General features: G+C 41.9%; 1 protein-coding gene across 1 annotated transcript in view; it reads left to right on the top strand.

The window, feature by feature from the left end:
• Positions 1 to 27,850, top strand: part of htr2aa (5-hydroxytryptamine (serotonin) receptor 2A, genome duplicate a) — a 108,449-nt gene that overhangs the window by 56,581 nt on the left and 24,018 nt on the right. The window contains exon 2 of the mRNA XM_086265717.1: positions 18,975 to 19,175. Within this exon, the coding sequence (XP_086121843.1) occupies positions 18,975 to 19,175 (201 nt within the window). The remainder of the gene's footprint in view (positions 1 to 18,974; positions 19,176 to 27,850) is intronic.

The following is a 27,850-nucleotide window of genomic DNA, read 5'->3' as shown; positions in this document are numbered from 1 at the left end:
CATGTATCGTGAGATTTTGAGCCAAAACCTCCTTCCATCAGTGAGAACTTTGAAGATGAAACGAGGCTGGGTCTTCCAACATGACAATGATCCAAAACACCCCGCCCGGGCAACAAAGGAGTGGCTCCGTAAGAAGCATTTGAAAGTCCTGGAGTGGCCTAGCCAGTCTCCAGACCTCAACCCCATAGAAAATCTGTGGCGGGAGTTGAAAGTCCGTGTTGCTCGGCGACAGCCCCAAAACATCAATGCTCTCGAGAAGATCTGCATGGAGGAATGGGCCAAAATACCAGCTACTGTGTGTGCAAACCTGGTAAAGACCTATAATAAACGTTTGACCTCTGTTATTGCCAACAAAGGTTATGTTACAAAGTATTGAGTTGTATTTTTGTTATTGACCAAATACTTATTTTCCACCCTGATTTACGAATAAATTCTTTACAAATCCTACCATGTGAATTCATGGATTTTTTTTTTCACATTCTGTCTCTCACAGTTGAAGTGTACCTCTGGTGCAAATTACTGACCTCTGTCATCATTTTAAGTGGGGGAACTTGCACAATCGGTGGCTGACTAAATACTTTTTTGCCCCACTGTATTTTGTTAAGTAACGTTAATTAGATGCGATATTGATGCTACAGCCAGTTTCTGGCCACTTATGGAAAACTCTATTAGTCAAAAGGGAGATGTTCCACTATACTGAAATATGGTGGGGGAACATGGCAGTTTTCACAAACTGGTGCCCTGTCCTATATATTTTTAAAAGATTAGTCATACATTCATGAGAATTTAATCATTTGCGCATTTACAATAGCCTCAAAACTTTACTGACTGTATCTTTAACTCTTTACTAACATCATTAGGTTTAAGTCTTCAGGAAATTAATGTAGATCAGTGTGAAGTTTTCTAAAATCAAAGACTGTGTGTGTGTGTGTGTGTGTGTGAGAGAGAGAGAGAGAGAGAACATGAGTCAGTGTGAAGAATTCATGCTGAGTGTGTTTGTACGTGATCATCTGTCTTCATCTTTCCTGCACAAACTCTCCTCCTTCCTCTCCTCCTCTTTCTTTTCAGCAGATTTCTGTATCTGTCTTTTCTCTCTGCTCTTCTTTCATCAAATCAACCTTTCTGTTTGCAACTCTGCCCTTGTGGGAGCTCATTTTCCCGCTCTCCATTTCCTGTCGCTCTTCTTCTATCAATTATTTTCATATTGCTTCGCTTTTGAAAGCACACAAACCTGGCCAAGAACAAGGTCTTGACTGAGCCTTTGCACTGTTCTTCGCTGTTTGCTCTCGTTGTTGAGATGAAATCCCACCCTCTTAATGATGACAATGTTCTGTTTCTTCTCATCTGCGATCCTTTTCGAATCAAAACCCAGACAACCTTGCACCCTGCCACTCCAAGCCTCTTCTTTGTCTTTACTTTAAAAATCTGCATCTGTTTGCAAATGTTGGCTCTGCATAGAGAAAGTCTGAAAGCGTGTTTGTCTCTTTTCTTCATCTGCACTGATCCAGTTTTATGAGTTACATCACAAATCTCTAAGCTTCAGTATCTGGCTCCATTGCGTTCTGAGTGCTTCGGATTCATTCATTTTCTAGCCAGGGTTTAGATTCAAAACTTAGTAACTGAGTTAGAAATGCATATATACTGTATAAGTAGCCACATATTGCAAGGTTAGATAAAAGTGCTGCAGTTTTTTTCATGTAATTTGCATTTGAATTCCAAAAATCTGATCTGCCTGAACAGAATGATACCTTTCAAAGGAGAATGATGTGAGGACAGCCAGATCTGTCACGAAGACTTCTGAATACAATTTAACCCCATCTATAATGGAGTCAACTCAAAAAGACCCTTACAGACACAAAACTCTAACAGCAACAGTGTCAGGATGGACTATCCATTATCTGTCCATTCTGTATACCCATTTGATCATTTAATAGGAAACTGAAGAGGTAAAGAAGAGGGGTGGAATAATAACATGTAAATAATAAATGTGCATGTAACATAATGGTAATAAAATAATGTCCCTGTCTAGTGAGATAATAGTGCTCAAAATCAGGCCCATTTGAGACCATTTGACCCAAGGACACAACTAGTACAACCAGTACTTTCTCAAGTACTAGAACTTCTGAAGACTTCATCTGCAGTGCTTAACTGTGAACTGAGGCCTTTGCTGGTGACTTTTAAGGCGGTGCGTCCTCTAAAGCAGTAAAAAAAAGTCTGGGGGAAAATGTTGACCTAAAGTGGACTTACCATGTTTTTGCCCTATTTTCTGTTATATTATTACTGTTAATTCTATTAAGGTCTATAAAACATCACTGCCAGAAATGATCTTTTCTACCCTAATGCTGAACTGAACCGTGAATCAGAACATGGAAGAAAGAAAATAGCGATTCTAAATTTCACACGCAAAAAACTATTTCCATATTTATCTTTTTTTGATACCCCAGAGGCTCGAGTCCATACTAGATCATACTTGACCCAAACAAATATGATTGTAATCTCCTCAAGTAGCCAGGACCTGTGATAGTAAATGTAATGGTTCTTAAATAACGCTTTTCAAACCGACGTGAGAACTCGAGGCACTTTATACAGCATGTCACTTTCTTACAAGCACTTTTTTCCTCCTACATGTAAGTGCTTTCTATCTAACATTCTCGCTTCATCGAACACATCTGGAGCAACCAGGGAATCAACCATCAACCTTCTGATTAGTAGATGACCTGCTCTACCTGCTGAGCCCCATCCATTTGTGGTGCTGTATTGTGCAGACTTTTGTACCCTGACTACAATCTTAAAACTCAAATTGCCTTACAATATAACACACCATGGGGTCACTGCTGTGAGCTGGCGCTATATAAATAAAACTAAACTGAAATAAATAGAAATGTCTGGGGAGAAGCAAGCAAATGTCCCACATCCTGGTGCACATCAACCTGCAAGCTTCATATCTCACAGTTACAGTTACAGAGACACACATCAGTGCATCTTTAAACTTTTTCTAAAATAAAAGCATGTCTGCCAACAGTGGGATTAGTGCGTGCTATGGGGCGAGTTTCCACATAACGTCAGAATCACACTAGCAGACACAGAAGGGCATGTTTAAGTGGCAGAGGAAGCAATAAATTATTAAATATCGGCTTGATTATTTCATTTAGGACAGTGAAGGATCAAATGTTTAATAATTTATCTTCTGGTTTCCCATTTTCACTTTTAATATTCTTTCCTGGTGGATTTATTCCCATGAAGATTACACTGCTGCGAGCTATGAGTCAGACTCCATCATTTTTGTTTTGTCATTCAAGTCTAAAATTTAGTTCAGCTTTTGTGTGTGTATGAAAAAGGCATCTGTTAACCAGCAGTTGGCAGATGTTACTCGTAAAACTTCCTGTAACTCGAGCAGTGCACTTAAACAAAAACCTCATAACGAAACACACAAATAAACCCTCCAGAAACATCTGAGACCTGCAGTTAACACAGAGCTAAAAAAAAATGAAAAATAAAATCTTTCACTTATGTTTGTTGTTCTTCCTCAGGGCTCCGACCTGCTGAAGACCTCCAGCTTGACAGCTTAACTGTAGGTTATGTCACATTAAACCGTGCGCTGTGCTTAACAGTCTGAAGGATTCACGCAGCGCAGTCACCCAGATTTAACCTCCCTGAGAGACGACTGAAGTGATCCAATCTATTTACGTCTGTGTCCATCGGCAAATCAATACTTTGCGCTCGGTTCTCCTGCTGTTCAGCTCTCCAGACAAACCACATCAAAACCCCAAAGAAGATTTAAAAGCCTGACCCACTGTTCACCCTAATGGTTTCACAATGAAAACACCCCAACTCATCCCACTATACCTGCTGGCTCTCCAGCTCCACGGTCTCACCCTGTAACCACAGTAAATGTGTCACAAAAGCTTTCATCAAAGTAAAACAAAGACTTGCTGATATTTCTGTCATAAATCTCATTACACTGTGGGTTTTTTGGTGGTCACAGCAGAGAAAGGCAGGAAATATGAGGAAAGATAAGGGGCAAGGTCCCACAATTAAACTGGAGACTCACTGCCGGATGCGTTTGAACCCATGTGGTATGTGCCCTAACTCTGAGCTGGAGGATCTTTTTTGAAAGATGCAGTTCTGTACATGCAAAAGTTTCAGGCCAACACCATCTCTTTATATTTCCAAGCAGACAGACTTTCTTCTATTTTTTTTTTTACGTGCTCTTAAGTGATAGATATCCAGGGTTTCTGAACCTTTGTCTTTGGACATTGGCTGCTTTTTCACTTATTTTCCATTCAGTCCTTCTACCTGACCTTTTTTTGTCTGCACGTAACAGACAGGTGAACAAGGAACCATGTTTAAATTACATCTTTAGGCACTTTGTTACAAGCAGCATGTCAAAAAAGACATCACTTGTTCCAATTTCTGTAGTCTAATCAACAAAAGATTGCCAACGATAATGAATGTTTGACATTGATAACACTGTATTTTTGCACCAACAAGCCATTCTCAAAGAACTCTTAGCTGAAAACTTGACATATCTCAGCCTAGTCTTGTGTGTCCTTAAAAATTGCGATGATTTTCCAATTTCCCATGATCCCTACAGCCCTCCCCCCTCTTTTTCAGGATTGTCACAAAGTTATTGTGCTGCAAGCCTGAAGTTACAAACAAACAGTGAATCTGAGCAGTGGACGCTGCACATTGATATGGTACTATGGTTTTTAGAGAGCCAAGTAGGCTTTCCCCAAAACACACCCTGTTTTATCCCACTTTGTGACTCCAACAGGGGATCGTAATTTACAAGATGAACAACATGTTTTATTCTATAGGAAACTGGGGATGACAAAGCCCGAAGAACACAACGGTTCTTTGGTCTTTGAACTGTGCTGTGTCACCTGAACAGGCAGAAAATCCATTGTTTTCCCACTGATTGAACCATGGTACAGAGCTGACTGGGTCTAATTGGTGTCAGGCACTGAGAAATAATGTCACAGTCTCCTGCGGTCTGACACCTCTGAAGCTGTTGAGGCTTTACAAGCTGGGGAAACAGCAACATCAAACTACTGGTGGCTCTTTGAGAAAAAGAAGGGTGAGGTGACAATGCCGGAACATGTTGGGTATAACGCGACAGCAGCAGTTTCATGAGGACAGCTCTCTGTGCATCAGCAGGAGGGGGAGCAAACAGCTGCATCTTGGTGGGTCCTAAGAGATTTTTTTTTTAACTTATCCTCTTTTTTTTAGGTACATGTGGGGAAGTCTCTCAGAGAGGGATAATTCAATGTGGTTCCAGGTCATTGCTATCAGAAGTTATGGAGCCAGTAATAATGTGATACTTTGTAGATCCCTGAGGGGGATTGTCTTTGTGTTGCTCTGTGGGAAAGTGAGAATGGAGGATAAGCCACAGCACAACATCCTTGTTTAAACATAAGATCCAGTGTTAATGCAGGTTTTTCTTCAGTGTATGCAACCCTTTAATTCAGCTCATCTTATGGACATATATGTGCACCTGACAAGAAAAACCGCTTGGTCATCAGAAAAACTATTAATTTGAATGAAACTTGCCCTTATTACCCACTGAGTGTATTTCAGCACAGCTGCCATTTAAAGTTTCATTATCTCATTCAGAAATTAAAAAACAGTTCACTAAATGTTCAATGAATCATCAAATTAAGTTATTAGGAAACACTGTTTGCTTATTCAGCCACACAAATGCTCTGCAATACGGGAAAGATTCACCTTGTGAAAACAAGACATGATAGAGGCCTTTTTCATATCTCTGTATAGGTAATGTGTTTAAAAAAACAGAGCTCTGTCTCATCAAAATGAAAGCTGTGTATACCAGCTGTGTAGAATGACAGCAGGTCTCCACACTGACTTATTTCAAGCTGATGTTCATTACTTGGGTGCCAAGGGCCAAGTAAGGGCCTTTTAGGGACGTTTTGTCAGAGCCTCCAGCATCTGATAGGAACACAAGGTGTCCTGGGGTGACGTAACTGGTTTCCAACTCTTCCCATGTAAAAGCTTGGAATCACACTGAAACACACCCTTAAGCCAAATTTAATTTTTCAGTGTGCATGGTTAATGTTTTGAATTGGCAAAGCAAAGCAATGTGAAAAATGCAGACCTGCTAAATACAAAACAAATGACACTGGATCAATAACTGACGTACAATTTGGGAAGATGTGCTATTCTAATGGGCTGAAAAAAAGCGACAGGCTGAAATAACAGGGTGTTGAAAATAATTTGATCACCTGATCCTTCGGCCTGGAGATGAGAAAAAAATCCAAATTCTCCAGGACCAGGACATTAGACACAAAGGGAATACATTCAGCAGAAACTGAAGTTTTTAATGAATGATAACATGAAGACGGTAGGTCTATTGAAATATATGTTTACATTAAAAGCTTACAGCTTTTCATTTAGTATCTTGTTTTCTTTACATGCCATTCATTTATTTTTATTTTTATTTTTTGACTAATCCTGATTTGGAAAACTGTATATAATAACCAAAAGGAATTTGGTTTAGGAATTATTATCTGTTATTACTATAGTAAATTAAATATATCATAACAATCGCAGCATACATATGTATATATACTATATTGCCAAAAGCATTTGCTCGTCTGGCTTCACACACATATGGACTTGAGTGAGATCACATTCTTAATACACAGGTTTCAATAAGCTTCCTATGAGGTTTACCGATGTGTTTATGTAAACTTTTTAAAATTCTTCCAGAAGTGTATTTGTGAGGTCAGGTACTGATGTTGGACGAGATGCCTGGCTCGCAGTCTTCATTCTAATACATCACAAAGTTGTTCTGTTGGGTTGAAGTTCTTCCACATCAAACTCACTCATCCATGTCTTTGATATAACATTTGGATGCTGCTGCTCAGGCATGGAAACTCATTCTATGACGCACACTATGCACTGTTCTTGAGCTAATCTGAAGGCCACGTGAAGTTTGGAGGTCTATAACGACTGGCTATGCAGAAAATTGACAATCTCTGTGCATTATGGCCCCAAGTATCTACTGGTATGGCTCTGTTATTGTACGTGGTCTACCACTTAATGGCTGAGTTGCTTATCACTTCCACTTTGTTAGAATACCACCAACAGCTGACTGTAGAAAGGCGAGGAAATTTCATGACTGGACTATTTACACAGGTGGCATCCTATTACGACACCACACAGGAATTGACTGAGCCCCTGAGAGTGACCCATTCTTTTGTATGAATTAAATAATTTGGGTGTTTGAGGAAATACTTTTGGCAACACAGTGTAGGTCTGTAGGTGCCCCGTCACCTCCTTAAAAGGTGGGCCAGTCTGAACTGTTGCGCCTGTGCATTTGCAGAGACATTTGTTTATATCATTTCCTTAACTGTGTATGGGAAAAATTGTATAAAAAGTACAGGAGAGACAGATAAGATATATTTTTTAAAACTAGAACATATAATTGAACTGTAGGTCTAAGGTAAATAAGCAACTAACCAGCAAGTGCTATTAAGAAATATTTCACAACTTCTAACCATTCAATTGATATCCACTTAGTGTATGTTGGTTAATTAGTCAGTTAGACAGAAGATTTGTTTAGGCTTAAAGTGAGAAATGCAATGTTATTGGCCATCAGTAACCTAACACTGGGACAATAGGACAACTATTATCCAGTGGTTATTAGAATTTCATTGATCAAAATTCATGCAAAATCATTTTCATACAGTTGCCACGAGTAGGAAAATAAATAGACACTAAAACTGAATAAGACACAAGGCTGTAAAACCCCTGAGAGTTCTCCTCAAATCTAATACAGCATGAATTATACACATTCAATATTAGTACTGATAATATCAGTAACTTCAAGCATTTATGGTATTCAGAGGACAAAGTTGAAAGCTTTTGGGAAGCTGCTAACTTCTCATGTTGTCGTGTTGCCTCATTAGCTTGCTCTTTAAATCTAATTTGGAAATTGTTTTCATTTATTTAAAATCTCATCTGATAAAATGCAGAATCTGCCCACCTGAAACACAGGACAGCACAAGTGCAGGCCATAAAAGAGAGAAAAGAAAACGGTTTGTGATCAGTGCTGGAGTATAATGGGCCTGATTGAGAGAGAGAGAAGGAGAGCGCAAAAGAGATTCACAAATGTAAAACAAGGTCAGAGAGACAGAAAAGGACATATAGGCAGACAGAGGACAGAAATAACTGTTCAACGTGACCATCAGACAGAGACGATGACATAAGCAGCGCGATTAAAATAAAAAATCTACGGGAAAAGAGGAAAGTAGTGAAGTGATGAAGTGATGATGACGGTGAGGAGAAGGCGGTAGAAGAGAGTCTGGCGGTGACCATGGCGATATCGAGCAACGTGGATGAGTCATCTCCTTCCAAATAATAAAAGCCTGGATCAGGTTGTCTCTCACCTGTCGCATGGTGGGAACAACAGAGAATGGAGGTGATGAGGAGGAGGGTGCGTAAACACTCCACCATGATCTGGAATATGATGGTGCTCACGATGATCTGGCTCTAATCCCCTCAGCTATGGATCTATTTTTGTCAACACCCTTGGGATGAGATCCTGGGGGAGGTGGTGACAACTTGGCCACAAAAAATCTCCCAGATACTGACAGGGACTTTTTGTCTACATATTCTATATGGGCTGATGTTAAATTCACATGGATGAGCTGATTTATTCAATCAAGGGCTGGTTTCTGTATGCGTACATTCATTCCGTTTTTCATGATTATGCAAAATTAAGGTCCCAATTGTCCTTAAAGATCTGCATCAAATCCTCAGTGCCATTGTTGACATCTCTTAAAAAAGCAGACATGGTAGATGCATTTATTCTTGCTTTTCTTATGGTCTTTACAAAGAGTAGGAGGGGGCCTGGCTGCAGATGCATGGAGGATTACATTTTGTGAGGACTGAAACTCACCATAATGTCAGCAATTTAGCTGTGAAAATCAGTTTTAAGCAAGCACTTGGCAACAGTGGGAAAGAAAAACTCACATTTAACAGGAAGAAATCTCATGGTTCACAGAGGGGCAGCCATCTGCCGTGAGTGGTTGAGGTTTAGGCAGAGCAAGACAGGACAAAAGGCACACATGAGAAGAATCAGCAATGGTTAAATGCAATACTGGGGTGTAAACACAGAGTGAAAAAGAAGTGAATTAAGAGGAAACACTTATCATGGGAGGCCCCCAGGATCCTAGGGCTATGGCAACTTAACTAAGGGAGGATTCAGAGTAATTAGATTCAGCCTTATAAGCTTCGTCAAAACGGAAAGTTTCAAGCCTAATCTTAAAACTAGAGACGGTGTCGTTGTAGTTCCACAGAAGAGGGCCCTTTCACCCACATTCAGTTTATTAAAACTCCTATTGTGATAATATGGTTCTATGATGTCTTTAACATGAGAAGGAGAAGTTGAGGAGAAGGATATTGAATTCAGTTCTTCATTTAACAGGCATTATGGGAGAAATATGGTTGCTTGTTCTATTCTCTGTCAGCATTCTTACTGGAGTGCTCTGGATCGACAAAATCTTTTTAAACAACTTTTACAACCTGATGATAATGAAATAATCCAGGCTAGGAGTAAAAAAATGCAGTAGTTTTAGTTTTTCAGTGTAACTCTGAAAATATTTTTTCTAATTTTAGAGATATTGCACAATATCATATTAGGATATATTTTGGTCAAGAATGAGCCCAAGATTTGTCACAGTGTTACTGGAGAGCAAGTTTATGCCATCTAGAGTAAACATCTGGTTATACACTATGTTGTACGCAAGAAACCACGTTTATCCATAGCCAGCGTGTCAAATTCCTTTCAGTGTCACTTGCTTTGGTGCCTGGAATGCTATCAGCTAAAGTCACTGGAATCTTTAGCTTCGTAAATCTAAGATTGGTCTTGCCAATAACCAGAGTTTGTTTGTTTTTTTTATTTGAGAGATGTGTCTTTGAAGGTTCTCAGTCATCCAGGTCGTTGTAGTCAAAGGAGCTTGCAAAGAAAAGCGTCTGGACTTCTTTAAGTTGCTTGAAGACGTTTCACCTCTCTTCCAAGAAGCTTCTTCAGTTCTAAGGTCAAATGGTGGAGAGTCCCATTTGACCTTAGAACTGAAGAAGCTTCTCGGATGAGAGGTGAGACGTCTTCAAGCAACTTAAAGAAGTCCAGACGCTTTTCTTTGCAAGCTCCTTTGACCATTTGAGAGGTATGTTGCTCTGTGGGGAAAGGGGCTTGGTGGAGTACTGGGTGCTTGCTCATCATAGCCACACAGCTGGCCAGATTTCCCAGCTTCTGGGGTAATATACCAGGACTAGCTACCTTTGTTCCCGCAGGCTACTTGGGCCTGGCTATCTACAGGGTTGTTTAAGGGGGGTTTATGGTGTGGATTAAGTTATCCAAATAAATTAGTCTGATCTCCAAAGCAACCCAATAACATTTATTTTAAGTGCCATTAATGCTAAAAGAGGGCAAAGAGTGAATAAACATTTGACAAACTGAGCAGGAAAGTGCTGCTGCTAATGGTGCAAGAGTATTGATCTAAGCTAGCAGAAGCTAACCTAGCTAATCACTAAAGACACAAGAGTGAGTACCATTCAAAAATTGTTGAGATCTCTTCGAAAAGTGTTTATTGAATGGGACATTACCACATTTTCATCTACAGATGCCATTTATCGATTTATAGACATCTCCTGATGTATTGGGATTGGTGCAATGGAACTAGCGAGCTGCTTGGGGTGACACCCCCAAAGTGGCCAGTGATAAAGAATTATGATAACGTTTGCAATTTCAGTTTTTTAACCCTTTCAGTGACAAAGACTCAATAGTAATCTTCGCTGTTTTTTTTTTTTTTTACTTTCCGTGTCTGCCATGTAATAGAATTTCTCTCTTGGAAATGAGATTTTTAATCTCAATGAGATTTTTTACCTGGATAAATAAAGGATTAATAAAAAAATTAAAAAAAATAGGTACTGCTGAATTTGCTTTGTAAATAAAAAATTTTCTGCAGTCAAAATGTGAGGCTTTTATTTGTTTTTAGTTTTTCACTATTTCTCATTTCATTCCATTTTGATTTTATAGTTTTGATTTTCACTGCTCTGTTTCTGTGTTATGCAGTTTGAACTGCCCTGTGCAGAAACAACCTCTATAAATAAACTAACCTTGATCTATAGAACATAAAAAGCATATCTGCTTCCATTCGTGATAATATTCATAATATAATATAATTTACATCAGCAGCTGAGTAGTTTCAGGACCAATTTAGAGGGCTATATTTAGAAATGACTGCTGCAGGAGCAGCACGACAGCCATGAGGGAGACATGCTGTGGTTGTGTGTGTGTAATTTGAAGATACGTGCATGTGTGTAGAAACATATATTTCCAGCCTGTGCACCTGCAGTTTAGTCAGTGGTGGATGTATCTGGAGCACATTCTCAGTTTGAGGCGGGTCTAAAAGCCTTCGGCCTTGTTCCATCTGTATGACTCATTCCATTTATCACTCTGCAGTGACTGTGTGATCAGCTTTTTAGAGGCTAACAACACACAAGTCCATGAAAACCACCACTACAGCACAGCTAATGTTCTTTATCACAGACACAAGTTAAATTAAATCAAATATGCAGTCTAGAACAAAAACAAATATTGTCCCTGTGTATCATTACTATTCATATTAGAAAGACCAGCTGCAAAAACCTACGAAATTAGCCACTGGTTATCATGAAGCCACCTCCCTTCATGGGAAAATTTCCTGGAGATATAAAAGGAGAAGAGAGACTTCTCTGCTTTTATGTGAACTATGAAATACATTGCTAAGTTTTGAGGGACATAGACATACTTTCAGTACATGAGGTATAGTGACTGTATTTGTCAGGTTCGACGGTGCCCCGACCGGCGACCTGTGTGTGTGTGTTTGTTCTCCCGCTCTGTTTTTGTCTCCGTTGTAGTTGTTACGCGGTTGCGTAGCAACGGGAGATGTCCGACCCGGAAGTTCCGCCACTCTGAGTGGTCCCACCTGCAACTGATTCCTCGCCAGCTGCTGCCAATCATCCACCATTGTGACAGAACTATTTAATGGTGTGGCTGAGTGACAGACAGCGCTGGAGTATTCCACCAAGCCGGGTAGTGACTCGAATTCAGCGAGTGTTAGACAAACGTTTGATAGCGGAGGGAGGCTAACCGCATCTGTTTGCCTTTTTTCCAGGCTACGAGTGAGACGGAGATACGAGAGGAGAGACGTCACTGTTCACGAAAGTCGTATGGACACACGAGGGGAGCACGGAAGGGACTTAGCACTATGGATTACTTTGGATTTGCTTCACTGTAAATAAAGACACTGTTCAATCTTAACGAGCGATCCGCGTCTGGGTTCTCTTACTCATCACCCCCGTAACAGAATACTCCAGCCACTTACATGGACCCAGCGGACGCCGCTCCGGTTCTGCGAGAACTCTCGATTCAAGGTGAGATGTTGGAACGCCATGAAAAAATGATGAAACATGTTGTTGAAGAACAAACTGTGTTACGGCAGCTGGTTGCTGAATTAAAAGGGATTTTGCTAACTCCCCCTGGGGCTGCAGCTGATGCTCCGTCGCCCGGGCCGTCTCTCAGCACAGCCGCGGCTTCTCCTCTGCCTCCTTCCCCTCCCACACTGCAGCGCGAGCACCCGCTGCCGGCCCCTGAGAAGTTTAGTGGGGATCTGGATAAGAGCCGCGGGTTCTTAACACAATGTTCGTTCATTTTTAGAGAACAGCCTCGGTCTTATTTCTCAGATGGAGCCAAGGTGGGGTTAATGGTGGAATCAATGACTGGACGCGCTTTACAATGGGCCCAGGCCGTGGTAAGCATGCAACCTGCTATCTCTTATGAAGATTTTTTGTGCAAATTTCGTTGTGTTTTTGACAAAGGCTCCAGCGCCGACAGCGCAGCACATCGCATGTTTTCCCTGAAACAAGGATGGAGGAGTGTAGCGGACTTCTCGATTGACTTCTGGATTTTGGCCGAGGAGACCGGCTGGCAAGAAAATGCACTACGAGGGGCTTTCATAAACGGCCTGAACGAAAATCTAAAACGTGAGTTGGCCTCAAGAGAACTGCCTAAGTCGCTCAGTGCTTTGGTGAATGTGTGCATTCAGTTGGATGAGCATAGGCGTGAGTTTGGACGGCGACCAGCGGGCGGCAGCAAAACCTCGGCAGGGCCCTCTCTCGAGTGGAGACGGGAGTGGGAGGAACAGCCGTTGGAGGAGGAGCAGCCCATGCAGATCGGTCGAGCCAGCTTTAGGTCTGTGGCCCGACGGAGAAGACCTCAGGGGGGTGAGTGTTTCACTTGCGGAAAGAGAGGACACTTTTCTGATAAATGCCCAGAGTCGGGAAAAGACGCTGCTCGTCAGTAGCCGTGGGCATACTGACGGGCGTTACCGCAAACATCTTGCCCCACCTCAGCTGTCCTGCCAAATTGATTTTCCAGTCCTGTATTCACCCATGTAGTGCTTTAATCGATTCGGGGGCCGAACAAAGTTTTATTGACGAAGCCCTGGCCCAGACGTTGGGCATACCTGTTGAACCCTTACCTGAGGTCCTCCAGGTGGCGGCGCTGAATGGTGCCCCCTTGGCCAGTATAACCCATCGCACTACTGATTTGACTCTTTCTCTTTCCGGAAACCATGTTGAACAAATCAGCCTGTTTCTGTTCAAGGCTCCTCACACTCCGCTAGTTTTGGGCTACCCCTGGCTCGAACGCCATAACCCGCAGATCGATTGGGAGAACAGCAGGATAACTGGGTGGAGTCCTAAGTGTCATGAACAGTGTTTACGTTCTGCTACAGTTAGCCAGACGTCCACTAGCCCATCTTCACCTGACGCTCCTCCCGATTTGACTGCAGTTCCAGCTGAATATCACGACCTAGCCCAGGTGTTCAGTAAAGAAAAGGCCCAGTCTCTTCCCCCCCATCGTCCGTACGATTGTGGGATAGACTTGCTACCCGGCGCTCCCTTGCCCACAAGCCGTCTATACAGTATTTCGAAATCAGAGCGAGAGGTAATGGAGGGCTACATCACCGACTCGCTGGCGGCCGGGATAATCCGGCAGTCCACCTCTCCTCTCGCGGCAGGTTTCTTCTTCGTTGAGAAGAAAGACAAAACGCTCCGCCCCTGCATTGACTTTTGAGGTCTTAACAAGATAACCATTAAGAACAAATACCCGCTTCCTTTACTCACCTCTGCTTTTGAACTCCTTCAGGGGGCTGCCATCTTTTCTAAACTGGACCTCCGCAGTGCTTATCATCTGGTGAGAATCCGCCAGGGGGATGAGTGGAAGACGGCGTTCAACACGCATCGTGGGCACTTTGAATATTTGGTGATGCCTTTCGGGCTCACGAATGCTCCGGCGGTCTTCCAAGCCATGATAAATGATGTTTTACGGGACTTCATTAATCATTGTGTTTTCGTTTATCTAGACGACATCCTTGTGTTTTCTCGGAACCCAGCTGACCATGTCAAGCACGTGAGAATGGTGTTGCAGCGCGTGTTGGAGAACCGGCTGTTTGTAAAGGCAGAGAAGTGTGAGTTTCACGTGCAGACAGTCTCCTTTTTGGGGTTCATCATCGAGGAGGGACGGCTGCGGGCAGATCCGGCCAAAGTGAGGGCAGTGGTGGAATGGCCTGAACCCAAGAACCGTAAGCAGCTGCAGAAGTTTCTGGGATTTGCCAACTTCTATCGACGGTTTATCCGCAATTTCAGTCAGGTCGCCCTGCCTCTCACCAACCTAACCTCTCCTAAGCAGCCATTCCAGTGGTCTCCCGGCGCTGAACGGGCTTTTGTGAGACTCAAGCACCTCTTTTCCTCAGCTCCGGTGTTGGTACAGGCAGACATCAGTCAACCTTTTTTTGTGGAGGTGGATGCTTCAGACGCAGGTGTGGGGGCAATACTATCCCAACGAGTGAATGCAAAATTACACCCATGTGCCTTTTTCTCACGTCGCTTATCTCCTGCAGAGTGCAATTACGACGTTGGAGACCGGGAGCTCCTCGCCATTAAGTTGGCGCTTGAAGAGTGGTGACATTGGCTCGAAGGCAGCGAGCATCCGGTGGTTATCTGGACAGACCACAAGAACTTGACCTACCTCCAAGCGGCCAAAAGACTGAATGCCCGGCAGGCCAGGTGGGCTCTGTTTTTCACTCAGTTTAACTTGACCATCTCTTACAGACCTGGCTCCCGCAATCTTAAAGCAGATGCTTTATCGCGCCAATTTTCCCCGGATCTCGACCCAGACGAGAAGGAGAGACCCATTCTGCCATCCTCGTGCTTCGTGGGGGCTCTGACCTGGGACATAGAGCGGGTTATTAAGGCTGCCCAGCGGTCGGAACCTGATCCGGGCACTGGGCCCGATGGGAGGATGTTTGTTCCCGCGGCGGTCCGAAGTAAGGTCCTTCACTGGGTCCATACGGCCAAGTTTGCCTGCCACCCGGGTAAAAACCGCACTATCGCCTTTCTGCAACGTTTGTTTTGGTGGCCGACTCTAGGGAAGGACGCTCGGGAGTATGTGGCCGCTTGCCCCGTTTGTGCCCGAAACAAGGTCTCCTGTTCACCCCCTGCTGGCCTCCTTCGTCCGTTGCCTGTGCCCAGCCGCCCGTGGTCTCATATTGCACTGGACTTTGTTACCGGTCTTCCCCCCTCCTCGGGTCACACAGTCATCTTGACCGTGATCGATCGCTTCTCAAAGGCTGTTCATTTCGTTGCTCTGCCGAAACTCCCTTCGGCCCTGGATACTGCCAAGATTCTCACGCAGCAGGTGTTCCGTCTCCATGGGGTTCCCCAAGATATCGTGTCCGATCGGGGTCCCCAATTCACGTCGCGAGTGTGGAAGGAGTTTTGTAAGGAACTGGGGGCCCAGGCCAGCTTGTCGTCCGGCTTCCACCCTCAAACCAACGGGCAAGCGGAACGGGCTAATCAAGAGCTCGAAGCGATGCTGCGTTGTGTGGTCTCTTCGAACCAGTCATCATGGAGCGATCAACTGGCGTGGGTCGAATATGCCCATAATGCTAGCACGTCGGTGGCTACTGGGGTTTCCCCGTTTGAGGCCTCCCTGGGGTATCAGCCCCCGCTTCTCTCTGTGTCGGAGGGGGAATTGTCGGTTCCTTCAGTCCAGCACCACCTGCGGCGCTGCCAGCGGGCATGGCGCGCCACCCGGACCGCCCTCTTGAGGACCGCTGAGCAGAACAAGAGACTTGCGGATCGCCGCCGTGCTCCGGCCCCTGCATACCAGGTCGGGCAACAGGTATGGCTGTCTGCGAAATATGTTCCTCTGAGGGTCGAGTCTAGGAAACTGGCTCCACGCTTTATCGGGCCCTTCCCCATCCTGGCCGTGTTGAATCCTGTGACTGTACGTTTGTCTCTTCCCCGTTCCATGAGAATTCACAATGTCTTTCATGTGTCCCAGGTGAGGCCTGTCCGGACCAACCCTTTGTGCCCGCCCTCCGGGCCCCCGCCACCCGCCCGGATTATCGACGGCTCGCCGGCGTATTCCGTATCACGGATATTGGATGCCCGGCGCCGCGGTAGGGGCTTTCAGTTTTTGGTGGACTGGGAGGGGTACGGTCCGGAAGAGCGTTCTTGGGTGCCGCGGTCCGCGGTTCTCGATGCTGCCATGGTGAGAGACTTCCGCCGCAGGCACCCTGATAAGTTTGCTGGGTCGCCGGGAGGCTCCCATTAGAGGGGGGGTACTGTCAGGTTCGACGGTGCCCCGACCGGCGACCTGTGTGTGTGTGTTTGTTCTCCCGCTCTGTTTTTGTCTCCGTTGTAGTTGTTACGCGGTTGCGTAGCAACGGGAGATGTCCGACCCGGAAGTTCCGCCACTCTGAGTGGTCCCACCTGCAACTGATTCCTCGCCAGCTGCTGCCAATCATCCACCATTGTGACAGAACTATTTAATGGTGTGGCTGAGTGACAGACAGCGCTGGAGTATTCCACCAAGCCGGGTAGTGACTCGAATTCAGCGAGTGTTAGACAAACGTTTGATAGCGGAGGGAGGCTAACCGCATCTGTTTGCCTTTTTTCCAGGCTACGAGTGAGACGGAGATACGAGAGGAGAGACGTCACTGTTCACGAAAGTCGTATGGACACACGAGGGGAGCACGGAAGGGACTTAGCACTATGGATTACTTTGGATTTGCTTCACTGTAAATAAAGACACTGTTCAATCTTAACGAGCGATCCGCGTCTGGGTTCTCTTACTCATCACCCCCGTAACAGTATTTTTCCAGTTAGTCCTCATGTTTCATCTTCTGTGGTGTCATGCCTCCTGCTTTTTCTTGTTCTTGCAGTTATGCACCATGGTTCCATACTTTCCGTGTAGATGCCCGAGCCACATCAGCAGGCTCCAATCTGTGTTAAAAAGCAGAAAATCCATTTCCTCACCCATGTCTCTGAGTCCTGTATGATACAGTAGGAAACAAATTTTAATGCCTCCTTTATCCTCGGTCTGATTCTTTCAAACAGTACATAAAGCTTGCAAAGACGAGAATGCAAACATACCGTTCACTTTGAGGCTCAGCTAATTCTTCAAAGCAGCATACTGGTAAAGCATTAACATTACTTCACTTGGGACAGCAAATTAAATATATCAACAAGAAGCACAAATACCACCTTTTAAGGTATCTTGTGGGCATATTTCTTGCTAAAAAAATACCCAAGCATGAGGTCATTTTACACATATTACAATACTATATTATTCTTAAGATTCCAATGCAGCAGTTGAGGTTTAAACTACCTACATTTCTAAACTGGATTGAGCCATGAAGAAGTAAAACAGTGAGGTCATGACCAGGTTAGGCTTTGTTCCACTAGCTTAAATGCAAGCTCTTGTGGGAATTTCAATGGTCTTTGTGAAAAAGGATAAGCATTCTATTGAGTGTTACTTTGTACTGCTGCTCAGACACATTTTATAACAAAATTAAACCTGGATTCTTGTTTGATAATAATCCAAGAAAAATAGTTTAATTTCATATCATGATCTCTTCTAATGTCAGTTCTCTGAGGACCTTTCAGAGTAAATAAAATAAGATTATTATTCAGTGACAATAATTTATGTTTGGAAGTGGGACTCTGTTCTGAGACCTTCCTGGCCTGCCACTCACAAATGTGCAAAGTCAAAAGGCAGCGAGAGCAGCTGCAGATTTGTCTTATCAGTAACAATGACATGACTTTAATTAAGTGAGAAAGAACATGAATAGCATGATATGGAAGAAATGAGGGTGGAGGTGGCTTTGTGAAGGAGCATGAGCCTGCATACAGTGACAGCTCCCACTGTATGCAGGCTGAAGCAGGTTGTGAGATTTGTGAGATTTGCCAATAGGATGTTCATCTGAGTATCCGCAGAGCAATCAGCTGATGATTTTGAAAACAACTGATCTGCCAAGATTACTGGCTAAGCTTCAGGCTACGGCCTGCCAGAAACAATGCTATGCAGAGATTTTTCAACATTTTCAGCAGCTCGCAGTGTTTTTCTCCTCTGTGATTTTGTTAATTCCAAATTTTGTGCACCCAAACTCATTCATGGATTCACCTCATTGGTCAAGCGCTGACAGTTAAGATCAAGAGTGATTTTAAATGAAAGTTGCTTAAAAACATCAGTATTTGAAAAAGTACCATTTCTGAGTGATTTTGAAACACGTTTTTAAGTGGCATGTTCTCAATAAATGGTCTCTACTGAATTTTAATTTTAAGTCTGTGAATATCAGTCAGGTGTAAATAAAGCTTAACTTCGGGGAAAACCTGAAAAATGCAGTTTTAAATAATTGAAGAAAGATATTTATCAGTCAAGTAGCAGAAGATGTAATGTTGACACCACACAGCACTAAAATGCATCACTGTTGATACAATGCAGTGAAATTGCCTTTTGGAAGATATCATCCGGAACACTGAGACTAAAGCACCATTGTTCATCCAGGTAAAGCTATTTTCACAGATTCAACAAATATGTACTCTCTGCCCTTCTGCAGATTACGGTTGGCCCCTGCCCTCTGATCTTTGCCCCATCTGGATCTATCTGGACGTCCTGTTCTCCACAGCATCCATCATGCACCTTTGTGCCATTTCTCTGGATAGATACATTGCCATACGCAACCCAATCCACCACAGCCGCTTCAATTCTCACACCAAGGCCCGCATCAAGATCATGGCAGTGTGGACCATTTCAGTGGGTAAGTACACACATGCAGACCTAAACACCAACTATCTACGGTCTATATATCTGTCAGTAAATTGTGGGATACTGAAGTCTTCACAGGCCAAAAATGCTGCATTAGATTGAATTTGAGATGCCTTCAACACTAACAGAGAGAAAACACCAACTGGTAGCAGCATGCAGTATGTCAGTGAACAGAGCAACAAGGATATGATGGGATGACAGTGTGGGACATTTTGAGTCTTGGCAGAAGAAGCTACGACAAGCAATGAGAATGGACAAGAAATGTTGGAAGTGCAGGTGGATCAAGAATGGATATTGCACTTCACATTGATTTAAAACAGGGAGAATACAACTTTGAAATCTAACCAAAAAATAAAATGGTTCAGAAAAGTGTTATGAATCAAATAATACCACAAAAAATCAAAGCACATTCTTCTGAAACACTGCTTGAAAAGCCTTTAATTTCCTCCAGTATTGATTATTCCCCGGTGAATAAAAAGCCTTCATGTCATAATGCTTACATTATGATTTTATGGCTCTCATTTTCAAGCAAGTCAACAAAACCTGGAGGTGTCCATAGTTTATTTTTTTAGGTTTCTTATAGAAAAACTTGTCTTGTACTGTAGGTATTAAGCATCAGACAGAGAAATGCAAAATCTGTAAAAAATGGCAGCACGGCATAAAATTCAAAACAAAAGACATGTCATGTGAAAAGATCTTGGATCACGTTTGTTTATGTGTACTTAAGACCTGAAAAGATGTTAAGCGGATCTTTAAGGTCGTGATGCTCAAATTTTCTCATTTACAGAGAGGCGACCCTTCTTACTCATGGTCCTAAGTATGTGATAGAGTTAAGACACCAGTTAACAATCCATAAGTAACTCAAAGAGCAAACCTTGTGGGACACAACAATTAGTGAAACACAGATTATTTAAAGATTGCCAATTTGTAAATTTAAGCTGCCAAACATCATCCTGGGTAATGCTAGCTTGCCAGGTACAATAAGGCCTCAGTCACACAGGCCTATGTGACCCCCTGACAGCCTCCAGTTGCTAGAGAAAAATGTGTATTCCCTGAAGAGGAGCTGCTGGGTGCTCCTGGCTCTTGCTAAGTTTAAAGAAAAGCAGAAAGCACCCAACATCCCTTTATGGTTGCTTTGGTTGCTGGCACATTGCAGTTTTCACTCTCAGTTTGCATGAAAGATGCACTTGCCAATCATTCTTTGAGCTGTAGTGAAACTTAAAAAAAAATCTGTGATGCAATAAAGAAAGAGAGACTGTTTACAAGTAAACATTTTGTCTGCAATTAACTCATTTGCAAAGGAACATCTTTTACTTTGAAGGCATATGGTTTCTGATTTACATCACACATTTCACAGTTTCAGTACAGCTCTTGGGTAGTTTGTTAGTGTTTGCAGGGAAACACAAAAACTACTGGCAACCACGGCAACCTGCTACAGACCAAATTGATTGCAAAGAGGTTGTCAATGCAACACTGTGTATTTCTTTGTAACCAGTTTCTCATTAGGGACTGACAGCAACTACTTGCATTGTAGAATTTACACTTTTCCTTTCCAACTGGTAGTTGGCCTCTTTATATGACTGGGGTCTAACCATGTATATAGCCATCTACTAGGTCATCAAGGTGTGGTCCTTACCAGTATCTACAGAGGATTCAGGCCCGGCTCCTGTCAGAGCGAGAGAGGGTTTTTGAAACCTCTGCTTTGTGCTTGATTTCAAAGGCAATTAATTGAACATTTAAGTTCACTTTGTATCTTATTCTGTTTTCATAGACTGTGGGCTAGCAGTCTTGTGTGGCTTGCCTAAAGCAGCATTCATACAAGGAGTCACTTTTATTGACTTCATTAAAGTATAGAAAAGGTGAAATGAGGATAATGTGCTTCTTGAGGCTAAGAGCCATTTCCCCCAAAGTTTCCCAGCCACACTGTCGAAACAGTAATGGGAATAAGTCAGTACACTGAGGTTTTAAAACAGTGGAACTACACCAAACCTAAATCACTCGCAGAAGCCTTGGTCTACATATTTTACATCTTTATTTCAGTTCAGGATTCTTTTACTTTATTGTTTATGCTGCTGAAATTAAAAGAAGTCTCTGTAAAAATGTAGCCATGTACATGTAAAATGTTGCCTCTCTTAATTCTAAGATGTTATGTGCAAGAGCATCATAAAAATGACCGTATATTTAGCAGGTCTTAAAACTACTTACATAAAAATGAACAGCAAAGCAAGAAGGTCTTTTTTTATTGACCAAAAATGAAGTCAAAATGCAGAAGCAATGTTTGAAAAACGAATTCCATCCTTACTACTTCCACAGGAAATAACAAGGTAAGTAGCAGCCATGTCCTGCTAATCAAATTACTGGATTAACTGATCATCAGCAAATATGAGCACATCTATAAAAATATAGTTTTCGCTGTTAAAACAATGTCAAAGAGGAAATACATCACCAACCTTAGAGAAGCAACTGTTGCTGCCCATAAGTCTAGAAAATATGTGATTTCTTTATCATGTGACTATACTATATATTAACAACACTGTCTTCACCAGATTTACATAAAAAATTAAATATTCACTCAAATATTTGCTAATTTTTCAATAATTTACTGTTGAACTCATCATGTAAACTAAACTTAGAGGACAATTTGGTGTTTGATTTGACACAAGGGTTGAGGCAGTACATCAGTGCTGTATTTTATTTGACATGTGCTCTTTGTAAATATCGGATCTCTAATAAAGGCCAGGATTCTTTTGCTATGATTTACTTGGATAAAACAGCAGAAATTAAAGTTCTCTGAGTTCATAAACAGTTAAACCGAAGTTACCTAAGAGAGAATATAGTGAAGAGGAATAAAAAGAGTACAATCCTATTCATCAAAAGCATTGCAGCCAGCTCCTCATAAGATGCAATTTTCCACAAGACGTTTATGGCTTCATATAATTTTTTGGAAAGGACGGGGAACAATCAAGTCTTGATAATTGGTTTCTGCTAGTCTGGCTGGTCTCCAGCTGTTCAGTTCAATGGACATAGATGAGCAGGAAATGTAATGATGGGACCGTAGTCAAAGACCTGCAACCATAGTGGTGGTTGGATGGGAGTGCATATTAGCTTTAATTATTTACTAAGAAAAACAAGAAACATAAAGATGAAATCAAAGATCTCAGCTTCACGTGATTGCATGTAACTGGCAGTGTGCAAAAATATCATCAGATGTTGGTGAAGTTTGCACTTTTTCTGCTTCAGTTTTTCTGTCCCTCACAGCAAAATCTCCAGTGTTAATTTAACACTGGAGAGTGTCTATATGGGTCCACACCTCTGAGTGTTAAATACAACACTGTTGAGTGTTAAATTAACACTTTTGACAGTGTTATATGTTTAAAAGTAACCTAGTCAGTTTTGAAGATTAACAATGGCTAACACTGAGCAGTGCTGATTTTCTAACACTGGAAAATAACTCAAAATGTTAGAAATATTCCAGGGTTAGAAAATCAGCACTGCTCAGTGCCAGTCCTACTGATTGCCAATACTTTGGGGTGATCAGAACAAGAAGAACCAGAAGATCCCAAAGAGTTAGTGACGTTTTCACAGAGTTACTTACAGAAACCTTTTGCAACGTTTGCATCTCATTGACCTTGTTTACTAAATGAATTCAATTATAATAAATTCATTATGTTGGCTGCAGCCAAATTAATCCGTGAGTGAGTTTGGACCTTTAGGGAGGGTAAGAACTGCAACACCGAAACAAACCAGTGAAAAAAGTTTTCCCTGAAAGAAATTCTGATTGTGAATGTAATAATGATTAAGTCTAAAAATCAAGATTAGAAATCAGCATGGTGCTTAGTTAAAAGAAAATAATGTCCGACCTGTGTTACCCTCTTGTGCTTCTATGTTAGTTATGAAAATGGAAATTACTCACACATTATGTTCTTTAAATACAGGGACGATTTAGACAATATAATATTAATATTTCATCAACTGGAGAAACTGTCAGGTTAGCTCTGACCATTTTCTGACCTTGTAGCTGTGACAGATGCAGCAAAAATCACTGATAAGATCTTTTTTCCTCAAAATACTACTGTCAGTAAACACAACATCCACAAAGAAATGTGACATACAAACACATCAGTCCAATCTTCAACACACAGTTAAACAAAAAAAGGTAAGAGGAAAGATCTCGATGAGCTTCAATGAAGCATCTCAGCCTCAAATAAGCACAATACAAGCATCAGCGTGAAAGACATTAGACTTTCTAATGGTAGAGGTAAAGGTAAATGGCCTGCATTTGTATAGCGCTTTTCTAGTCCATAGGACCCCAAAGTGCTTCACACTACATTCAGTCATTCACGCACACATTCACACACTGGCGATAGCAAGCTACATTGTAGCCACAGCTGCCCTGGGGCGCACTGACAGAGGCGAGGCTGCCGGACACAGGCGCCACCGGGCCCTCTGACCACCACCAGTAGGCAAACATGGGGTTAGTATCTTGCCCAAGGATATTTGGCATGCAGCCAGGATGCAGCCTGGGATCGAACCACCGACCTTCTGATTAGTGGCTGACCTGCTCTGCCACCTGAGCTACAGCCACATAAAGGGCACTGGAGGAAACCGCACTACGAATGCATTAATGGTTTTGGTTATTATCCCGCTTTTTATACAAAAAGCATGGTGTACTGCTTTTAAAGAATGACAAAAAGACCATTTTTATCTTCGTCTAATTTATTTCAGTGATCTCAGGGTCTAGTTGCATCTATACCACAGTCTGTATATAAAGAAAAAACTTTTCATCACAACAAGAACTTGAAATATATTACATATATTGCAGTCGTAGCCGGGAGATACAGATGTGTTATTAAGGTCCCACCTAATTAACAGTGTAAAAAGTGTTGTTTTTAGCACATGCTGTAACTCTGTGGAATTCCAGCTCCAAGTGTCAGGAAGAGTCAGTGAAAAAACTGCATTCTGTATAATATGTTTTAACCATTGCTTTAATGCCAGCAGCATTTATCCAGCCTCTCTTATGACGACTTTCCCCAGTGCTGTTTCTGTGAATCTTTCAAATAAAAACATAGTTACATAGTTTGAAGGATTATGAACGCTAGTTTGGTCCCAGGTCTGCAGTTTGTTACATCGCCTGGATCAGTAGAAGGGTTTCTAATCAACTTCAATCAGCAGCTTAAAAAGACTGGTGCATAGCCATTCAATAAAGGTCAGATCTAATGTAGGTGTGTTAATTAGTGCTTCGGTATCCTTGAACACTTTAACTGGCATGGTGTCTAAAAGACATTTGGCATTAAAAGACATAAAGACATTTTCTGTAGTTAACTCCTTAATAGTTAACTCCTTAACAGCCTTAATATGAATTAATCAGGTCTTTCAGATGATTTCAAAGATGCTGCTCTGGATGGTTAAACATGCAGCTTGGAGAGGCCACAAATTTGGACTCTGGAACTTCGGGGAAAAAAAGGTGAAGATATACAAAGTAAATGATAAGCACTAACTCAACAGGCACAAGCCGATGATTGTGTCATGACCTAAACCTAAACACGAAGACAAATCAGTGGAGAGACGTTAAAAGAAAAGTGCATGCAAGCCAAAGCATCATAAAAGCATCCTATGGGATTCTATGATGAAAGACGTCAGTTTCTTGATGCTGTAGTGTGGATGAACTGAAGGGTACTGATGCTTCCAGGCCCAGGTGATAAAAGCACTCCTGCTAGCTAAAGGATAAAACAAAACTGTAACTGTGATCCTAAAAGCTACTGTTGAGTGTGATTTAAAATCTGACAAACTTCCTTTTTGTAACTTTTTGCTGCCTTTTATTCAAATACATTTGATTTGACATTTGTACATTTTCAAATAAGGCTTAGGTGTCCAGATATTTGTTTCAAGGCTAGCGAAGCGATCTAAAGGGAATCTGTACACCTTTATGCTCATCTATAAAAGAACCTTCCTTGCAGTTTGATTCATTGTTGGTCAAGTAGTTGCAATCAAATTCAAGAAGTGATTTATTTCGGTGGAAGAAACTAGCCACAGTTGTTTGTATAATAGCAAATCTAAAGGTCTTAAAGGCCTCACAACATTTACAGATAAAGAAAAAATGAGAAAGGAGTTCAAAGGAGTGAACGTCCTTCCTTTGATGGCTGAGGAGGCAATAAGAGCTGTAAGACGGGAAAAGGTGGATTACAACAATTTAATATTGTTACAGTGTGTTGTTGAGAAATACACAATTCAGCGCTGAAATTATAATAAATTGACAAAGTCTGTTGCTATGACAGGACCATCATAATGAGTCAAATTAAACAGTTCAAAGAAATGATTGTGAATGAATGAATTCAATAGCAGCCTTCACATTTGATGAAGGAGGTGGGGTGGAGAAAAGAATTAAAGAAGCAAAAACAACCATAAAAAAACATTTATTTATTGGAAAACTGAAACAAGAGATAACTTCCCTCCAAATGCTTTGTCCATTAAACCAAATAACATTTTGTCCAGTCATTATATTGTCTCCAAACTTTATTGACCAAAAGCAAAGACACTGATTTATTTAGAGCTGTCAGCCTCCCCTAATGCCTCCGAACTCCCGAATGACCCTGAGTTCCGTGTTTGCATCCTGTTGGCTCCACTTCATTAACTCTGTCCTTCTGCACCGTGGCTGCTAATGACTGACTCATGCCACAGTAGCTGACTAATAATTTAGCCTTCCATCCTAGCCCAGCTCCACAGCACGAAAGCTAAGATTCACTCATCATTTACTGTATAGTCCAAATAAACTGACGCAGGTACGTAATTTCCATAAGATCCAGTTTCAGGTGGAGTTAAGTTTGACTGCTATAAGTGTGCTGTTATACATTTAATGGTAGTGATGTGCAATACCACTGATGTCCTTTTCTAATCTGATACCACACATGACTCTGCTTACAATCAGCCATTAGTGTGAGCTGATTGACTGAGCGCATGTGTGTGTTTTATTGCAATAAAAATAAAATAAATGTTCATATCTCCACTACTCAGAAATTGTAGATGCACCACCAGTTTTCACCTCGCTGCACATTAATTAAAATCAGCTGACTGAAGCTCAGTAGCTCGGTTTGAAAAGGAAAAGCTAAGTAGATGTTGACCGGTTAATTAGTGGATGGCCCACTCTTCTTCCTGTGCTGCATCTCTCCAGTAGTTATTTTGTGTATATTATTCATTTTTCTTAAGCCTACACATTGTCAGTGTAATTTAGTAGCACAATGTAACTCAGTAATAACAAATGCCAAATAATGCAAAAACACAAAACCAACCAAAGAAGAAGAAAAAAAGCCTAATTGCTAAAAAGAAATTCTGCTATTTAAAAAAAAAAAAAGTAAAACAAAGAAGCAGTGTACAAATGTTGCTAAGGAGGCACACCTGATTGTCCACTAATGAAGACTTTGTCCACATATTCACATTCTTTGTTGTGTGACTGTGTGTGTGCGACATCACTGTATGAACATGCATGCAGAAAAATACCATAAAATGACAATTTAAGTGAAACATTACAGCAGAAAAAACCTAAATAAAGGACTAAATCTACTTAAAATGGACAGATATATTTACAAAACAGATACAATTTACAAAACAGATACAGTGTGAACACAAGATGCAAAAAAGACCACAGACACACAAACAACTAAAAACAAATGTAACCAAAAAACTGAGGTGTGAACTCAACAGAAACGCATAGAGAATGACTTTAAAATCACCCTGAAAAATCAGAAAGGGGTTCAAAGAAAGAGCCACTACTAACGAGAAAGAGGTTAAACTGAAAGCTAAAAGGATAATACACACAGATGTAAAGTAACCACAAAAAGATATGACTGAGAGACTCGACACGACCAGGAAAAGGGGAAAAGAATGAAAACAAATATGTGCAAAATGACCAGAGAGATCAATCAAAATGAAAGAATGAGTGACAAATCAGCCACAAAGAGATTCACAACACATCTCAGTGTCTCGTGTCTATGAGGGGAGAGTGGGAGGGCTTTTTCACATCTGTGCCCAGGAGCTTTTTTCTGATTTTGATCATTTCACCTGTCCTGCTCAGTTTCATTTCCACACTGTTTCCCGAAAGCGTCTCTTGTGCTTGGTTTCTGACAGGAGACATGTTTTCTGTCCTCCAGCCTTGAGGGGCTACATGACTCACAGACATTAAAGTTTGTTTTGGTGATGCAACCTGCACTGGTTAACGTTCGGCTGAGAACTTTTCTTCATTACTCTCGGTTATTTCACGCATGCAGGAACAGTTCTGCCCGTGATTAGTTTTAGCTGGAGAACAAACTTGTCTTTCCAAACATCCTCATTTAAACTATCACCTCACATCTCTTCAGGCCGCTGGTTATTTCCATTAGTTGTATTTCCTGGCTAAAACAGTTTACCTCTTACTTAATATCTTAACATCCACCAGTGAGCATGATGGTGGTTAGCACTGTTGCATGGGTTAAATTTACTGGTCACCCGGGGTCTTTTTGTGTGGACTTTTCTCCTTTTCCCGTGTTGGTGCCCCCCAGGTGCACTGGCTAAAGCTTTAATTATACTTTTGTCCACATGCTAAGGTCTGCTTCGGTCCAACTAACATAAAGTTCATCATCAGACCATGAGCGCAAGAGTCCACGCCAACGTTTGAGTGCCTTCCTGTTTTTTGTG

The sequence above is a fragment of the Aulonocara sp. 'chitande type north' Nkhata Bay genome, linkage group LG16, assembly GCF_057382095.1.
Source record: "Aulonocara sp. 'chitande type north' Nkhata Bay isolate Kocher_YH1m ecotype deep benthic linkage group LG16, A_spYH_male_GT1.1, whole genome shotgun sequence".
Classification (NCBI taxonomy): Eukaryota; Metazoa; Chordata; class Actinopteri; order Cichliformes; family Cichlidae; genus Aulonocara; species Aulonocara sp. 'chitande type north' Nkhata Bay.
Note: the sequence above shows the minus strand (reverse complement) of the source record. Positions and strands in the feature narration are given on the sequence as shown.